Source organism: Scyliorhinus canicula, chromosome 21 (assembly GCF_902713615.1).
Source record: "Scyliorhinus canicula chromosome 21, sScyCan1.1, whole genome shotgun sequence".
Taxonomy (NCBI): domain Eukaryota; kingdom Metazoa; phylum Chordata; class Chondrichthyes; order Carcharhiniformes; family Scyliorhinidae; genus Scyliorhinus; species Scyliorhinus canicula.
In genome coordinates, this window is record NC_052166.1 from 26429544 (window position 1) to 26449544 (window position 20001).

At 44.8% G+C, this 20001-nt stretch overlaps 1 protein-coding gene across 1 annotated transcript; it reads left to right on the forward strand.

Annotated features, from left to right (window-relative positions):
- Window positions 1-1497: 1497 nt before the first annotated feature.
- LOC119955819 lies at window positions 1498-19728 on the forward strand. The gene is made up of 2 exons (XM_038782411.1): window positions 1498-1565; window positions 17971-19728. Exon 2 carries the CDS (start codon window positions 18332-18334, stop codon window positions 19067-19069), a length of 738 nt encoding a protein of 245 aa, XP_038638339.1. The 5' UTR covers window positions 1498-1565; window positions 17971-18331; the 3' UTR covers window positions 19070-19728.
- Window positions 19729-20001: the final 273 nt, after the last annotated feature.

A 20001-nucleotide genomic window follows, 5' to 3' on the forward strand; every position in this document is an offset into this window, starting at 1 on the left:
CAGCCTTGTCGTGCCCGACTTAGTGTCAGGTCAAGGTGATTGAATCTCGCAAAGTTTGAAATGCCTTGCAGGTCGTCGCGATCTGGATCTGGCCCTCACTCGGCATGATCCAAACTGCATATTTAAATGGTCTATTAGGCTCATTTTAATATGTGTTCGCGGGATTCTCCAGGTGCCCGGGAACTAACAGCCACGCCTGGAAGACCTCTCCAGGGCGCCGTTTGGTACTGGTTTCCTCAACTCTGGAGCAGTCATAAATGCTGCTGGGGGACGTCTCCTAGGTTATGATAGGCCAGGGCAGGGTGGCACCCTGACACACTTTCTGGCACTGAGACACCAGCCTGACACCAGGTTGGCACTGCCAGGGATTGGGCCCTGGAGGGACCTTACCAGAGGGATGAAGGGTGTTCCCAGGAGCTTTCCCGAAGTTGATGGGAAAGGGGAGGGGATCGAAAACAGGGATATTCCATCCAAATTGGAGGGGTGATTACGGGTCTGTGGGGTGTGTGGGTCAGAGATTAGAATCAGGAGTACAGTGCCCTCTGCTCACCCTGGCCATCCTGAAGGGGTCATGCAGTTTCTTACGGCACTGCTGGGTCCTGGCGGTGTTGCCCATGGCGATTACAACAATTCCCACCAGCGCCCAGGCATGGTGCACGGCGGTGGGTGGCAACCTCTTCCCCACCCTGGAGTACAGAGTGGCCCATTTCTTCTCCAAGGCATCCAGCAGTGTCTCCAGATCTGCGTCGGTGAAATGCGGTGCCGCTCTTCTTGCTGCCATTTTGTTGGCTGGGGTGAGTGCGTGTGGGGAGTGGAGCACTTGTATCGGGCTACACCTTTCCAGCCTCTCAAGTGTCAATCCTGCCTCCGGCAAATTAAACACCGTTTTTAATTGGAATTAGTCGTATTCAACTTGGCGCCGGTGTTAGCCCATTAATGGTTGATGAATTCCTCTGGGAACGGCGCCAATTCTCCTGTCATAGAACACCACCAATTCAGTCCCAGCGTCAATATGATCGGCGGGATTCTCCGTTTAAGTATTTGGAACATTACGGGAAAATATTAGAGTACAGTCAACCAGAACTTACGCAGAGAAGTTATCCTGCAATGATATTGATGAAAATCCCAAACTAAGAAAGCTAAATCCCCTCGGAATATGATTAAATATTCCAAACATCCAGCGAGACTTTGATTCAAATGTTATCCAGTTAATTTGTTCTGATATAGTGGAGGTGGGGGTGGGAGGGGAAATTTATTGAAATACTCTCGATGTGTAATACTTAGAGACAGGCTCAGTACATAATCCTTCACCTTCTCGGATTTGGATTCACATGCAACATAGATTAGGTGGATGTCTGTTCATTGTCGACAAGGGCTCGATGTAATGTGAGGTTGTGAAGTCTGAACCAGTTCCCAATGGGCAGGAACAATAGCTTTTATTCAAGGAAAACCAGTGCCTTATTCAGCACAAAATTGCCAGTCTCTGCAGCGAAGGAACGGTGATTATAATTCCAGGTCTGGATGCCACATGGCTCTGAGAGGAACGTGCAGGTGGTGGTGTTCAGGTACTGTCATTGCCCTTCTTGCTAGGAGCTCAGATGCAGGTTTTCACGATGCTGTGGGAGGAGGTTTCGTGAGTTATTACACCTGAGATTGAAAGAGACCTGGGTCACTCAGTGCTTAACATCTCCAGTTTCCGCATCAGCTATATATAAACCAAAATATTGACCTATATCGCCAGAATTGTAGATTGTAAATTACGAGACACTAAGTTGAAACAATGAGGTAATAATATAATAATCTTTATTGCCACAAGTAGCCTTACATTAACACTGCAATGAAGTTATTGTGAAAAGCCCCTAATCGCCACATTCCGGCGCCTGTTCGGGTACACAGAGGGAGAATTCAAACTGACCAAATTACCTCAATTACCCAAAGGAAACTCACGCACACATGGGGAGAACCTACAGACCATCACCAAGCCGCGAATCGAAAATGGGACCCTGGCGCTGTGAAGCAACAGTGATAACCACTGTGCTACCATGCCATATTCTGCTTAGATTGAGCTTTCAGTGTCCAGCTTTGTTACTGATGCTGAGGAGTGATTTTCAAGCCTTTAGTTCAGAGATTTTTCATGAGCATTGGAGGGCAGGCGGCAGAACTTGAAGGAATTGAGCCTCGAGAGAATATGACAAATATCGAACCATAAAGTTGGCAAATGTAAAGTACTTTTAAAGAAAGAATGGAGAGAGAAAACTGTTGCTTAACATTGTTGGAAAAGTGCTTGAATCTATCATTTTTTTCTAATTTAGAATACCCAATTCTTGCTTTTCCAATTAAGGGGCAATTTAGCGTGGCCAATTCACCCACCCTGCACATATTTGGGATGTGGGAGTGTGATCCACGCAAACACGGGGAGAATGTGCAAACTGCACACAGACAGCGACCCGAGGCTGGGATCGGACCTGGGTCTTCAGCTCTGTGAGGTAACAGTGCTCACCACTGAACCACTGTGCTGACCGCAGGAATCTATGATTAATGAAGTCTTAATAATATTCTTAGAAAAGCAGAGTGTGAAGAGAACAAGTCAACATGGTTTTTACTCATAGGAAATCTTGCTTGACAAATTTCTGAGAGTTTTTGAAGGCGTTAGAAGGGTAAATAAAGGGGAACCAGGAAAGAACATTTAATGGACAATATAAGGGCTTTTGGAGAGTTGGGGATAATACTTTCTTTCATAAATTTAGAGTGCCCAATTAATTTTTTCCAATTAAGGGGCAATTTAATGTGGCCAATCCACTTACCCTGCACATCTTTTGGGCAGCACGGTAGCATTGTGGATAGCACAATCGCTTCACTGCTCCAGGGTCCCAGGTTCGATTCCGGCTTGGGTCACTGTCTGTGCGGAGTCTGCACATCCTCCCCATGTGTGCGTGGGTTTCCTCCGGGTGCTCCGGTTTCCTCCCACAGTCCAAAGATGTGCGGGTTAGGTGGATTGGCCATGATAAATTGCCCTTAGTGTCCAAAATTGCCCTTAGTGTTGGGTGGGGTTACTGGGTTATGGGGATAGGGTGGAGGTGTTGACCTTGGGTAGGGTGCTCTTTCCAAGAGCCGGTGCAGGCTTGATGGGCCGAATGGCCTCCTTCTGCACTGTAAATTCTATGTCTATGTCTATGTTGTGGGGGCGAAACCCACACAAACACGGGGAGAATGTGCAAACTCCACACAGTGACCCAGAGCCGGGAGTGAACCTGAGACCTCGATGCCATGAGGCAGCAGTGCCAACCACTGTGCCACCTTGCAGCCCTGAGTTGGGGATAATATTTAAGCATGGATAGAGAATTGGTAATTGGATAGAAAGAGAGTGGTCTTAAATAGAGTCTGTTCAAACTGACAGGCAGTGAATAGTGGAGTGCTGCAAGGACCAGTGCTGAGTTAATCGAGATTAATGACTTTGGTGAAGAGACAGAAAATAATCGCCGGACCTTTCCTGCCATTCACGTTAGCAGGATCTTCTGGTCCTGCCGACGATGTGCCCTTGGCCACGAGTTTCTTGATGGCCAAGGTTGCATTTAATCGGAAGCCCCGTTGAGAACAGCGAGACCGGGAACACGCGGTGGGTTGCAGGATATATCCCGCCCAATGTATTAAAGTCTACTGATAATATCTGTCATAATATACACCAGTATATCATGGTGCAGACACACAAACTGATTCACACACAGCAAGACCAATCAACACACACAACACCACAGCCAATCACCAGTTAGAGCACACTCACTATAAAGACAGAGGGCATCAGTTTTCCCACTCATTCGGGATGCAGCCTCTCAGAAGGACAGAGCTCACAGCTTGCAGCACAGATCCTCACCATGTGTTAAGTGCATAGACTGGTTAGGATAGGCATAGGTCTTTAGTTTAATCCAACATAGTGTCGACCCACAGTCAAAGTATGTTCAACAGTTTCTAGCTTAATAAAATAGTGTTGTACTATTTCAAGTGTTGGTAGCCTGTGTGTGTGTTACTGCTGAGGTAAACGCAGTCTCACGGATCCAGAGTACCCAACATATCATGGCACCAGTAGTTGATGTTAGAACTTCTTAGACCCACATGCAAGTGATCTGCCTTCCACCAGTATACAGCCATCCTGCAAAATGGACAACGTCCGCCCGCCGCTCCGCATCACCGGTAACCTCGGGGCCAACTGGAAGATCTTCGTACAAAGCTTCCAGCTCTACCTTGAAGCCACAGACCTGGAAGCTGCTTCAGACGCCAGAAAGATTGCTCTCTTCCTCTCCACAGCCGGGGACCACGCCATCCACATCTTCAACTCTCTCACCTTTGCTGATGGTGAAGACAAATCAAAATTCAAGATGGTCCTCCTCAAATTTGACAGTCACTGCAATATCGAGGTGAATTCAAGTTTTGAGCGCTATGTCTTCCAGCAGCGTTTGCAGGGTAAGGATGAACCTTTCCAGTCCTTTCTCATCCACCTCTGCATCCTTGCGCAGTCCTGTAATTACGGGTCCACCTCTGACTCCATGATACGCGACCAGATCGTTTTCGGTGTTCAGTTGGACCCCCTACAGCAGCAGCTCCTCAAGGTTAAACAGCTCACTCTAGCGATTGCCATCGAGACCTGCGTGCTGCATGAACACGCCACTAACCAGTTTTCAAACATCCAAGCGGCTGAAACGGTGCGGCAAGGTCCCCACGAGGCAGAACGGTTCCAAGCAATCAAGCAACTCCAGGGCCTCAGCCTGGATGAGGGCGGCCATTTCGCACGGTTTTCGCCGACTCCCGCGCATGCGCGTACTGAACGAGGGGACATCGACGTCGACGGACGCACTGCGCAGGTGCGCACCACGTATGACTGCACCGCGCATGCGCGGTGATGCAGCGAGCGTACTGACGCTACAACGTGTGGCAACTGTGGCTCTGCCCACTTAAAGCGGCAATGTCCTGCCAAATCTCGATGCTGCCTACAATGTGGCAAACATGGCCACTATGCTGCTTTATGCAGGTTTGTTCAGCCTGTCAACTCTCGTCGCTCCAACCAGCCTCGCAGGGATGTCCGGGCCATTCAACCCACGGTCACTGAACCCGATTCTGACCTGCTGCCCGATATTGACACCGAGGGCCCGAAGGCGCCTTTTCCAGTCGGTATCATTACCAAAAACAATGTGTCCCCAAAGCAAAAAGTCCAACCTCTCCCGGTATACAGCATCGATCCGGATGATGAGTGGTGTGCCACCCTTACGGTCAACCGGTCCCAAATCCGATTCCGCCTGGACACCGGTGCCTCCGCCAATCTCATTGCGCGAAAGTCTTCGTGTCAAACCAGCCATCCTGCCATCAGTCTGCCAGCTATTAGATTATAATGGCAATGCCTTTGCTGCCAGTGGCTCATGCCAACTTGAAGTGACGCACAGGTCACGCAAAGCCATCCTTCCCTTTGAAATCGTGGGATCCTCGTAAGCCTCCCTGCTTGGCGCGCAGGCATGCAAGCTGTTGAACCTAGTTCATAGGGTTCACTCTCTCTCTCCTGTTGACGCGTCTGCCTTTAAGGACACTGATTTTAGGGCGCAGCTTGACGCCATCATTAACCAATACACCTACAAAATTTTATTGAAACCGAATGCCACGCCTGTGGTGCACGCACCTCGCAGGGTCCCAGCACCCCTTAAGGACCGCCTCAAGCAGCAGCGGCAGGACCTCCAGGACCGAGGAGTGATTTCCAGAGTCACGGAACCGACCGACTGGCTCAGTTCCATGGTATGTGTAAAAAAGCCTTCCGGCGAACTGAGAATATGCATTGATCCCAAGGACCTCAACCGCAATATTATGAGAGAGCACTATCCCATTCCCAAGCGCGAAGAGCTCACATGTGAGATGGCTCGCACCAAGCTCTTTACCAAACTCAACGCCTCAAAGGGATTCTGGCAAATCCAGCTTGATGAATCCAGCAGGAAACTTTGAACTTTGAAAACCCCTTTGGAAGATATTGCTACAACAGGATGCCGTTTGGGATCATTGCTGCATCAGAAGTGTTCCATAGGATTATGGAACAGATGATGGAAGGTATTGAAGGTGTTTGCGTCTTTCTCGATGACATAATCATCTGGTCCAATTTTATTAAAACCGAATGCCACCCTGTGGTGCACGCACCTCGCAGGGTCCCAGCACCCCTTAAGGACCGCCTCAAGCAGCAGCTGCAGGACCTCCAGGACCATATGTCTACATAAATTAACCGCCTCCAGCGCGTAATCAGACGAATCCATGAGCATGGCCTCCGCCTCAACAGGGCCAAATGCTCCTTTGGTCAACTAGAATTGGTCGTCCACCTCAGAGACTAAATTTATGAACTTTTCAAATTTATGGACTCTGTGAATTGTTTCGTTGCTTTGTTTGATAATTTCCCTGGTTTGTGTATAATGTTGATCTCGTTACTCTTTTGTTGCATACTGTTTATCTTCACCAGACACCTTCCCGTGTAAATAGCTTAGTTCTTATGTACATAGTCTTGTAAATATGTCATCGCACTCCACACGTAGTTAGGAACATTCTTACCACACATTATTTATTGCTACAAACATACATTTTTTATAAAAGGGGGATGTCATAATGTACACCAGTATATCATGGTGCAGACACACACACTGCTTGACACATAGTAAGACCAATCAACACACACAACACCGCAGCCAATCATCAGTTAGAGCACACTCAGTATAAAGACAGAGGGCATCGGTTTTCCCGTTCATTCGGGATGCAGCCTCTCAGAAGGACAGAGCTCACAGCTTGCAGCACAGATCTTCACCATGTGCTGAGTGCATAGACTGGTTAGGGCACAGGTCTTTAGTTTAATCTAACATAGTGTCGACCCACAGTGAAAGTACGTTCAACAGTTTCTAGCTTAATAAACTAGTGTTGTACTATTTCCAGTGTTGGTAGCCTGTATGTGTTACTACTGAGGTAAACGCAGTGTCCACGGGTCCAGAGTACCCAACGCATCAATATCAAGCAAGGTGACAAATAAGCTGCAGGGAGCGCATAAAGCGGTGACAGATAATTATACAGCGCATTTTTAAAAAACTCTCTATATCTGGTTTTGGGTGCGTCTAGCGGGGTGGCGTTCGGCACCTGCAGTGCCAAGAACGATCCCGCTATTCAACGCCCACTTCATCCATTTACCAGTGAGAGCGAGATCCAGATCATGACGTCTCATGAAATTCCGCTGAATCTCGCAAGACATTTCGAAGTCGCAAATCTCACGAGAGGTCTCTCATGAGATTCAATGGCCTCGTCCCGAAACCAAATCCAGCACGAAGCAGCTGCTGAATCGCGTTCATAGGGCAGCATCTATCTATTTTTCTTCTAAGTGTTGTCCCCTACAGGAGACGCAGAGGATAGCCTGCCAGCTGCTGGGTTTACCTGCCGTACGTTTAATCACTGAGAAAAAACCGGGAAGGGGCGGATCCCGCAATATCATGCTGACAGGTGAGCTGCCCACCCTGCCAGCAACCTCGGCTCCTGAGAGATGCACCCGGTCAAAAAATCAATAAATAAAAAAGAACACCCACATGGACACGCACCCCACAGTGGACCCCACCCCACAAGCTCAAAACCTTCCCCCAGGTGTCCACACATTATGCTGAAACTCTCCAATGGACACTCCCCCAGCACTGCCCAAAACTGCTCCCTGGCCTTGTCAGGGGGAAGTGTCAAGGGGCACTGCCACGTGGCAGTTCGAGAAGGCACTGCCCAGTTACTGCCTGGGCATGACTCTCTCCCCCCTGGGTGCTGTACATACCTCTGCGCCTCAGGCAAGTTCTGTTCGCCAGGTCCCCATTTGTCAAAACCAATTGTAAATCCTGCCAACTTGACATCATGCCAGCGGGGTACTCCCTACGTGAAGGAATGATGCAGTGGGGAGGCCTGCTAAATGGATGCTAATATCTGTTTCCAACCTTTCATGGAGGGAACCCAATTATGTTATTGGCAGGGGGCGGGGACAGTCTCAATGGGCAACCTGCCGACGTAACATTTTGGGAGTCCTGTTGGATTCTCCGCCCCCTCCGGTCTTCCAGCGCACCAACAATGGGGGCGGAAATGTCCCCCGATAGACAGGTTAAGTGATTGGGCAACAAGATGGCAGATGGGAGTATAATGTCGGGACGCGTGGAATTATTTATTTTGGTTGCAACAATAGAAAATCAGAATATTTTTTAATAGGTGTAGAAATTAAAAGCGTTAATGTCTAAAATTATTTTCACATGCTTGCCCAAGGATCATAGTAAGATAGCATGCGAGCGCAACAAGCAATTAAGAAAGCAAATGGCATGATGCCCTTTATTGCAAGTCGCGAGGAGTACAAGAATAAAGAAGTGTTGCTGCGATTTACAATTTTAGTGAGACCACATCTGCAGCACTGAAAGGATATACTTACAATGGAGGCGGTACAGCGAAGGTTCATTAAATTTGTCCCTGGGATGAAAAGGTTGTCCTATGATGAGAGGCTGAGTACATTGGGCTTAAATTCTCTGGAGTTTAGAAGAATGAAAGGAGACCTTCTTGAAACTTACAAAATTCTGAATGGACTTGTAAGGGTCGACACTGGTTGGGGAGACTATAACATGGGGACACAGTCTCACGATCAGGGGCCGAACAGTCAGGTCTGGGATGAGGAGAGATTTCTCCACTCAAAGGGTGTGAATCTTTTGAATTCTCTACCCCAGGGGGTTGTGGATGCTCCATTCTTAAACACATTTAAGGGGCGAAAGATTCATAGGGAATTCATAGAATCCTTCTGCACTGTAGAATCCCTACAATGTAGGAGGAGGCCATTCAGCCCATCGAATTTGTACTGACCCTACCTAGGCCCATTCCCCCGCCCTATCCCCATAACCCTGTAACCCCATCTAACCTTTGGACACTAAGGGAGCAATTTATCATGACCAATCCACCTAACCTGCACATCTTTGGACCGTGGGAGAAAACTGGAGCGCACGGAGGAAACCTATGCAGATGTGAAGAGAAGTTATATTCTCCACAAAGATAGGTGTCCCAAGGTTGGAAACAAACTTGGGTCCCTGGCACTGTGAGGCAGCAGTGGTAATTAACAGATATGAGAGATGGGTGGAAAAATCTATTTGAAGCCAAGATCAGCCATGATTGGCTTGAATGGTTGTGCGGGCTTGATGGGTCACATAGTCAACTTCTGCTCGTATTTCTAGTGTTCTTGTGAGTACACTCTTCCCTTCACCTGCTCCTGACTCACCGTTCACTAACTGTTATTCCCTGCCCCTTAAGTTGACCTGTGTACCTGTGATATCTTCCAACAGGTTACCCTCCTTATTCCTTGACAGATATTAATGGTGGACAATTAGAAAATGTCAAATTGACACAATGGGAAGTGCTTGTAAAATAGAGGTCTGGATTCTCTGCTGGTGGGATTCTCCATTGCGCTGGCATTTACGCCTGAGCATTGCTCAATGGCATTGGGCTGCCTACAATGGGAGACCCCATTGGCCGGCTGGCTGGTCAGAGAATCCTGCTGCCGACGGATCCCGCCCAAAATTTTTTTTTGTTTGTGATGTGACTTCCTGTATATGTTCTTGCTATTTATGGAACATTCAAGATTACTATTAGTTTCTGTAACCTATGAGGGTATGCATTACAACTTGGGATGCTTCAGCAATTTGGTTCATTAGGAAGATTTATTGGCAACTTTTTCTTAGGTGTCCTTCCATTCAATTTAACCCAGTTTACAATTTGGCCAGCTGCATGGGGGAGGTACTTGAGCTTTACTGTATGTGATGGCTGCACTTGCTAGGGCAAACACCCCCTGCACTTGGTAACCCGTGCATGACTGTTAACCTCATACATTTGCAAGAGATGAAGTTTGAAAGAAGGAGAACACAAATACAGCTTCCTTCACATCCCAAAGTACTTCTCAGCCATTGAGCTTCATTTGACGTCCAGTCCCTTTGGTTTTGTCGGCAGTCAGGGATCACTATAGGGAAACACGGCAACCAATCTCTGCAGGGCAGCCTCCACAAACCACATGTGTGACAAATGGCTCAATATGCTACTTTACATGGTCCTTGTTGAGGGATAAATACTTTTCAGGCCATCAGAAGAATTTCCCTCCTCTCGGAATAGTGAAGTGGAATGATGTACACTCATCTGAATTGACATTTTGGCTGAGGTAATACTTCTTTAACGTTGAAAGTTTACTTATATGCTCAAATTGTGGATTTTCTTTGTGGAGGAAGTGGCTCAGTGGTATTGTCTCTAGACTAGAGACCAAGGGTAATGCTCTGCTGTCCCAGGTTCAAGTCCCAACACAGTAGATGGTGAATTTTGAATTCAGTAAAGATCTGGAATTAAAAATCTAATGCTGACCATGAAACCATTGCTGATTATTCCTGCCTGATTCACTGATTCCTTCAGGGAAGGAAATATGCCAGTCTGACTTACATATTACTCCAGAGCCACTCAACAATGCTGTTGCCCCCCCCCCCCCCCTCTGAAATGGCCTCACAAGCCACTCAATTAGGGATGGGTGACAATACTGGCCCAACCAAAGACTCCCATGTCCCAAGAATGAGTTCAAGAATACATTTTAGATGTAACCCAAGGCTGTCCAACTCAGAAGTAAGAACTTTGTTCGGCGGTAAGCACCATTGCCAAATATAAGAAGATTGAGGTGTCAATGATGTTTAGATGATTCCAAAATTGGACAGGACATGAAATGGTGACAGACAAAATAGTATTTCTGACCAATGGCCTAAAAGTGATAGATTCACAGTCACACTGATTTAAAGCAGAGCAAGTGGGCCTATGGCCTATCATGTCAGCACCAACAATCTATTCCATTCCCATTTTACAACACTTGGTCCGTAGCCTTGTGTGCTCTGGTGTTTCAAGTGCTCGTCTAAATGCTCCTTAAATGTTGTGAGGGTTCCTGCATCTACCACCCTTTCAGGCAGTGATTCACACCTCCGTATGGGTGAAAAGGCTTTTACTCAAACCCCCTGCAAATATGCTGCCCCTTACTTTATGCCCCCTTTAGTAAGGGGAAAAGTTTCTTCCTATCTCCCTATCTTTTACATCTTAGTGCCCTGAAGAAAAATAAACCTAGGTAATGATTCAGACTTCCTTTTCAGGCTTGTGCGTCCAAGGTCCGAATTACAAGAGCAAAGTGGGACAGAACTCACGCTAAGACAGCTCTTATTTCTTTGTTAAATTGAAAGCTAATTGCACAAAGAACTGAACAGCTTTCAAAATCTGCTTAATTGCTCAAAGTTTATGAGAAATTGCTCTATGAGATCTAAAGCTGACTGTGGAAGGTTTTTGGGCTGAAGTGCATTTGGTCTTTATCTCTGTACAAAGGCATTATAAAGGATGAGAAAGCATTGTGCAAAAGTAATTACAAAGCACATTCATCAAGGAAAATGCGTTGTGCCTTTGCACAGACTTTCCAAAATATTTTAATGATGACCACACAAATGACTTAATTGATAATTCCATGTTTCAATTTATATTTAAAGGGGGCTCATTTTAACATCAACTCCTGCGCCAGTGTTATTTCAGGATTGGGGTCGTGTTTTGTCACTTCTGATCATTTCTAGTGGTAATTTTGGATTGATATGACTCCTCGTTCCATTAGATTTGATGTAAAGTGGTCACAAATGGAATATTTCATTGTCTGAAGTTGGAGGTTGCAGGAAGCTGAGCTAAATTGAACACAGGCACCATGTAGGGAAACATAAGAATCTTCCCATTTCCTCCACTAAAAAAGCGTTGATCAATACAGAGCTGGAACTGACTGAGCCGGATGGTCCATGGGTCAATTCCAGGACAAATGCTGAGATAGCCATATTTCAACAGAGACAGTAGCAGGAGCAGTTGGGGGTCAGTGTCTGCAAGTAAAGGTGAAGAAATATCTGCCAGTCCTTGCTCCACGTTGATTTCCAGTAATCTGGACAAATCCCAAAGATGCATGGCAGTGTGGGTCAAGCTTCACATCAAAAAAGGGAAATGACACCTTTGGCTGTTTTCAGTCCACAGACAATGCTCATGATGTTGTAAATGAAAGGATTTTTTTTAGCTGTTTTGAAAATGATGAATTCAAGAAAATTGTGATCCTGAAGTAGGCTTCAATTTGTGAGCCAGAAGGATCTTGGGTGGGATTCTCCGGTCACCGACGCCAAAATCGCGTTCAGCGATCGGTTGAATAGCCGTTTCCGTCAAAATCGGGGACGGCGCCGTTTTCGCGATGCTCTGCCCCTCCAAAGACATATCGACCCCCTGATGCTCCGCCCCCCCCCCCCCCCTCCCCCCGGGCCAAGTCCCCGATGGTGTCGGTCACATGTGCTATCATCCGTTGGGAACTCGGCGTGGTGGCTGCGGACTCAGTCCAGTGCTGCCACAGTTGGGGGAGGGCCTATCCGTGGGCAGGGAGGACTTAGTCAGGGGCTGGGGGCACTGTTGGGGGCTGGTCCTGGGATCGCGAGATGGTCAAAGGAAGGGCACTATTTTACAGGGCGGGTCCACGCACGGCTGGCGTCATGTTGCACGTCGCGGCATCAATCTGGCCTCAGGACATGGCCTCAAAATTGGAGAATCCGGCCCCTCATGTTCGTATCAGCAATGGGAAGCAGAAAGCAATTGCAAATCCACAGAAAGCATACGGCTCCGATCAGATCAGCCAGATCAGATCTGCAGGCATAAGCCACCATTCGGCAATTCCTTTTTCCACTGCTCTTTCAGAAATCATTGGACAGGTTTCTTGCCGTTGGAATTCAGCCATCATATTCCCAGTTGCAAAGTAGTCGCATCCAGCTGAGCTGAATGATTACTGACCAGTTACTATTACGTCGGGAATCATAAAGTGTTTTGAATGGATTGTGCCAAAGTGTGTTTTAGATCCTTTTCTTCCAGATACTGATCAGTGGCAGTTCGCCTAACAACCTCAGTGGGTGATTCTGTTCTGACCTTGCGTCTATCTGATTCCACACACACATACATTAGGCTCGTGCTACACTTTGTTGACTTCTCCTTAACTTTTAATACTCTGGAACCATTCAACCTTATTGAAAAATTGGAAAGCCTTGATGTCAACTAAACTCTCCTTCTTTGGATCGAGATTTCCTTCTCTACAGGACCCCATGGGTGTTAGTTTCTGAAATTTACTCAGATACTGATGAATACTGGATCTCCTTAGGGTTGTGTGTGCTGGATTTTTCTTTCCATCCTCTATACGAATGATTGTTGATCAGAGCATGATGACATAACGATCCTGAAGTATGCCGACATTACAGTCGGTACTTGTGGGTCTCGTAAAGAATAATGAAGGAAACTATAGGAATCTGGTGGAGAATCTCGTAAAATGGTGTGATAACAATTCTCTCAAACTCAATAAAACAAGACAAAAGAACTAGTTATGGGCTTTAGAAAAACACCAGTTAATGATATTTCCTGTGACGATTATTGATGTGGACATTGAAATAGTTACGAACTACAAATAAATGTTACAGTAGATGATAAGTTGAATTGGAGGTAACTGTATAGATGTGGTGGTCAAGAAAAATGCACGATTATATTAGCGATGGATTCCTCTGGTGTCCTGCATCATATTGATAGCTTACAGTTCGTGGGCCCTAACCGCATTCTATTCACCATGGATGTACAATCTCTCTACACCTCCATCCCACACCACGATGGCCTGAGAGCTCGTCACTTCTTTCTCGAAAAGAGGCCACCACTCTCCTCCGCCTGGCTGAACTCGTTCTATCTCTCAACAACTTCTCCATTAACTCATCTCCAAATCAAAGGTGTAGCAATGGGTACCCGCATGGGTCCTCGCCACGCATGCCTTTTTATGGGGTATGTGGAACTTTCCTTGTTCCAGGCCCCCTTCCACAACTCCTTTACTGATACATTGATCACTATTTTGGTGCCGCGTCAAGCTCTTGTCCGGACCTGGAAAAATTCATCAACTTCGTTTACAGTTTCCACCCCTCCATCACTTTCACCTGGTCCATCTCAGACACTTCCCTTCCCTTCCTTGATCTTTCGGTCTCCATTTCTGGCAATAGACTACCCACTAAAATCCACTACAAGCCTATTGACTCCCACAGCTATGTGGACTACAGCTCTTCTCACTCTACACCCTGAAAGGGCTCCATCCCTTTCTCTCAACTCCTTCGCCTCCGTCGCATTTGTTCCGATGATGCCACTTTCCAAAATGGTGCTTCGAAAATGTGTTCCTTCTTCCTCAATTGTGATTTCCCACCCACAGTTGTTAACAGGGCCCTCAACAGTGTGCGGTCCATCTCCCACGCCGCTACCCTCGCCCCCTCCCCTCCCTCCCAGAACAAGGATAGAATCCCCCTCGTTCTCGCATTTCATCCCACCAGTCTCTGTATGCAAACCATAATCCTCTGCCATTTGCACCGACTCCAGCATGATGCCACCACCAAACACATCTTCCCTTCACTCCCTCTGTCAGCATTCCGCAGAGACCATCCCCTCTGAGATAATGTAGTCCACTCCTCCACCATACCCAGTACCTCTCCCATCACCCATGGCACCTTCCTATGCAATCACAGAAGGTGTAACACCTGCCCCTTTACCTCTTCCATGCTTACCATCCCAGGCCCAAAACACTCACTCTAGGTTAAACAGCGTTTCACTTGCATCTCTTCCAATTTGGTCTACTGCATTCGTTGCTCTTAATGTGGTCTCCTCTATATCGGAGAGACCAAACATAGACTGGGTGATCGCTTTGCTGAGCATCTTCGGTCTGTGTGCATTCAGGACGCTGACCGCATTGCTTGCCATTTTAACAAAAGACCTTTCTCCCATGCCCACATGTCTGTTCTTGTCTGCTGCAATGTTCCAGTGAAGTTCAACACAAACTGGAGGAACAACATCTCATCTTCCGGTTAGGCACGCTACAGACTTCCAGTCTCAACATCGAATTCAACAACTTTAGATGATCAGCTCTACCCCACCTCGACCCATTTGTTTTCACCCCATTTCATTTTAACTGTCTTTTACCATTTCTTTCTTTCTTTCTTTCTTTCTTCCTCTTTGTTTCCCCCTTCCCCTCTGCCCTCATCTACAGTTCATCCTCTGATGTTTGTTTCTCTGCTGTTTGGCCTTTCACATCTTTTGTCCTCTCTGGGGACTGCCATTAGCACTCTTTCCCCTTGGTTTTTTTAGCCATTACCACCCGGTTACCCTGGTTTCTGTGGCTGTAACTCATCTTTCATTCTCACTCCACAGTATAAATATTTCCCCCTTCCTCTGTCTGCGAGCTTTGACAAAGAGTCATCGGACTCGAAACGTTAGCTCTTTTCTTTCTCTACAGATGCTGCCAAACCTGCTGAGATTTTCCAACAATTTCTCTTTTGTTATATTCGTTATATACATGATTATATTACCTCAGAAAACTGACATCTTTTTCAGACGATCCTACAATCATGAAACACTTCTCTGTGGCTGTAGTTTAGAGTGCTATCCTTTTTGGATGCCTCACCTGCAACTGATGTCTGAGGGAATCAGTCTTTAGCTGTATGGAATCACTGAATCATGCAGGAAATATTTGATGAGCAGATTTTTCTCGACAAAATCTACTCTTGAAGAATTTTGACATGAGCAAAGAGCATCATGAACAATGAAATTGCCCCATGTTTCGGGATCACTGCTGGCTGCATTGAGGGAAATGGCTACAAAGCTCTCAGACGTCAAACAAATTGGTTCCTGAACTCATGTGTGCCCTTCTCTACAATATCTTTTAACAGGAGTTTGATTTATAGATGAAGATATAGGACGCAATTCAGCTGACAAAAGTTAGGGCAACATTCTTCGGCCGCACCCGCCCGGCAACTGGAAATTCCCGCCGAAATCAATGGACCTTCAAAAATAAAAGCCCCTGTTGAGCTTTGACAAAGGGTCATGTGGACTCGAAACGTTAGCTCTTTTCTCTCCCTACCGATGCTGCCAGACCTGCTGAGATTTTCCAGCATTTTCTTTTTGGTTGATGGACCTTTACATGGTCCTCATCCTGCCCATGGTTGGAATGATTGTTATATTACAGTCATATAACAACTTATGAACCCTGAAACGCTCCAGTATTTCATTTGATTGCATTTTGCAATGATCATCAAACTTTGAAACAATCACTCCAAGTTTGCTTTTGCCTTCGCCTTCGGCATATATAAAGGAATTATATATTTCTATAGCTTGCTGACCTGCCACTGACAGATGCAAAGCTATTCATTTAGTTTCAGAGGCTGTATTTAAATCATGAGCTTGCAAATAGACCTGGAATTGCTGTTTAAATAACTTCCAATTAAGATTTAAGTTACTGGTACTCTTCAGCTGCCTTGGTGCCTGCACGTGGCCCATCGAATCGATTTGCTGTTGAGGATCCGTTTGCTGCGAAAACTTTCACAGTCCAACAGTCGGGATCAGAACTTTTCTTTTCTTTCCTAATCTTATTACTAGTCGTTCTTAAAGCTTGGTTTACCTTGTACCATGTTATGTTACAGTATGTAATATAGATATTACTCATTTGTCTTGCGGAGTTGTATTTAACTTGATGATAAACAGTCAAAGTCTTCCAGTTCATGACAAATTATTTATTGAGTGACAAAATAAGATATTCATGAGTTCTTTCACTTCAATACTTTGACTAGGAAAAGAATAAGCGAAGATTAGATCAAACTAACAATTATGATAATGCACTATACTCTGATCTGTCACATCTTTACTCGAGCTGCACCACACACACACTAACCTACAGAAAGAGCGGGAAACTCCTCATACAGTTCCTGTTAGTGTTGCCATCTAGTGATCATCTGACTGTACTGACATCACATTAACCAATCATATATTAACACATACAGAGATCTCGACAAAGATACGTATATAGCCAGGTTAGTGAAGGGTTAAAAATGAAATTTTTGTGTAAATCAGACACTAAAGGGCGATACTACTTCTCTGTATTTAAGACAGCCTCAGGGAATTCTGCGAGAGGCCGAGAAGAATAGCATATGGAGAAGCATGGTGAACGCACAAGAAGAAGCTTAGTGTAGACAGAGAAGCATGGGGGAAAGCTGAGAAGAGCACAGAGAGAGCAGATTGAATGTTAATTAGTCATAGAGATAGCACGAGGCTTGATCATAGTGTGTTTAGTGACTAGATATAATATTGAGTACTGTAAAACAGATTCAATATCATTTCATTATTATCTACAGCTAATTAATAGAGTGTTCGAACTTCATTTAATTAGTAGTGTAATAATAAATTTGTTTTGTTTCAATCTTTTGATTGGTATATTCTTTGTCAACACTACGTCGGGTCATTCTGGAAGAAAGGACAAAGAATACAACATATTACCAATTATGGTAATAAAACATGCTGCCAGTATTAGAAACATAACATGGTACCAGATTGCCTACTGAAGCTCTATAGATAGATTAGTGAGAATCTAGCGAACAAGAAACTAGCACGCGACATAGACCTGCTACTGCGAGACACCGAAGAATCCAGGACTAATGGAGAAAGCTCACGTTCCACGACAACTCCGGATCAATGGTAAACTAAATGTTAACTGGCGAATGTTTAAACAAAAGTTTCAGCTGTATCACTCATCCTCCAACCTAGAAACTGCCAGATATAAGCGAATAACTGCCTTATTTTTACTAATGACTGGGCAACAGGCCATAGTTGTATATAACACATTCCCTTTTGAGAGTGATGTAGAAAGATTACTTTGCACTGGTAGTTAAAAAATTTGATCATTATTGTGAAAGTAATGAAAATCTCAGCAAAAGAAACAAAAAATGCTGTCTCAAGTCTCGATTAAAATGTGCAATGCGAGGAAACAATCTAAAAATAGATGTGCCAAACTGTTAAATCGTCAAAGTAAAAATGTTTTTCCCTTCGTTGAAGCTGTGGCGCAGTTGAAAATTAATCGCGCTCAAAAAGACGACTGTGCGCACCTGAGAAAACCACGCAATTCCGATTCTGCGCATGTGCGGGACTAATTCGCACATGCGCACTTTACAAGGAAAAATACCGCTCTGCGCATGCGCACATGAAAAAGGAAGACAATCCGGAAGAATCTCGATTTGCGCTTGTGGAATGCATGTTTTTCGCATGACATCAGAACATTTTCGACACGCCCACTTAAAGGGAAACAGCCAGAAAATTGAAAAAAAAAAATTTAAAGGCACAAAATACAAGTTCTTTTTAACCTCGCAAGGCAAAATCTGAATTTAAACAAACAGCTGAAGAAAACTTTTGGGGCACTATGGAACAAAATGTTAGCTGCATGCACAATGAAGAAAATATTAACAAATCCAAAACTAAAGAAGGTGAATTCTACATTGAAGAATATTACTCAGACATGGCAGAGATATTCGGATTTGATGATTATTGTGTTAGCAACACGATTGAAAAGCTAAATACTACTCTACTAAAGGTAGATGAATCCAATACCTTGAAGGAATGGCAGATCATTGCTATGTCGGATGACAGTAACCTCACAAATGAACGACCAGAAGAGAAAGACTTCATAGAGAGCACAATGAAAGACTCCACACAGAGAGCACTGAAAGATTTCACAGCGAGAGCACTGAAAGACTGCAAAGGAAGAGCACTAGCAGACTCCAGAACGGAAGCAATGAAAGACTCCAGAGAGAGAACAATGCAAGAAGAAGATTATGAAGGTCTATTGAGTTTATTTGATCAACAAAAAGACTATGACAGTCTATCTAGTTTAGTTCCTGAGAAAGAAGAAAACTATGAGGGTCTATCAAGCTTACTTGATCAACAAAAAGAAGACTATAAATATCTACCCACTGCATTTGTGAATAGTGGCAAAGTGATCACAAGTAGCATGCAAGATGTGAAAGACAAAAGTGAGACTGACAGATCTCAGCTGGACTGTACAAAAGAACATGACACTCGGCGTGAAACAATAAATGAATCAATTGAGCACACGTCAAATATAAAGAGCCTACAAGACAATGACATCTTGGAGAAGTGACTCCAGAAGAGGAGCACCAAGAGATCAAAGATGAATCAAATCATCTAGAAAGGCCTGATGTAACAAAGCTCAATGATGCATCAGATCATTCAAATGAACCTGAAATCATAAAGTGCAATGAAACATCAGATAATACAAGGGACACTGATACTAAAAAGTTTGAAAATGAACACCAGATCGACTGCTGCTGATGACTTGTTCGTCCTTCAACACACCATGAGTGGAAACTAAGGACAGACTCAATTTGTGAATCATCACTGATGAACTGTTGATCAACTTTTTTTACCTCACCTGTTAATTACATATACATATCATGTATTATGTGCCAATATTATACATTTTTCTCTTTTAATAATAGAAAAGAAATGCCTAAAAAATGGGGATGTAATGATATGTATATAGTCAGGTTAGTGAAGGATTGATAATTACATCTCTGTAGAATACAAACACCAGAGGACGTTCCTACTTTTCTGTATTTAAGACAGCCTCTCAGGGAATTCTGGGAGAAGCTGAGAAGAATAGCATAAGGAGAAGAATGGTGAAAGCACAAGAAGAAGCTTAGAGTAAATAGAGAAGCATGGGGAAAAGCTGAGAAGAGCATGGAGAGAGCAGTTTGAATGTTAACTCGAGAAAGAGATAGCACAAGTTTAGATCATAGTGTAGTTAGTGACTAGATATAATATTGAGTACTGTAAGACAGATTCAATATCATTTAATTATTATCTGTTGCTCAGTAGAGTGTTTGAACTTCATTTAATTAGTAGTGTAATAATAAATTAGTTTTGTTTCAATCTTTTGATTGGTATATTCTTTGTCAACACTACATCGGGTCATTCTGGAAGAAAGGACAAAAACCTTATCACCAATCATGGTAATATAACATGCTACCAGGATTAGAAACATAACAATGGTGATCTTGTGGCATGCAGAGC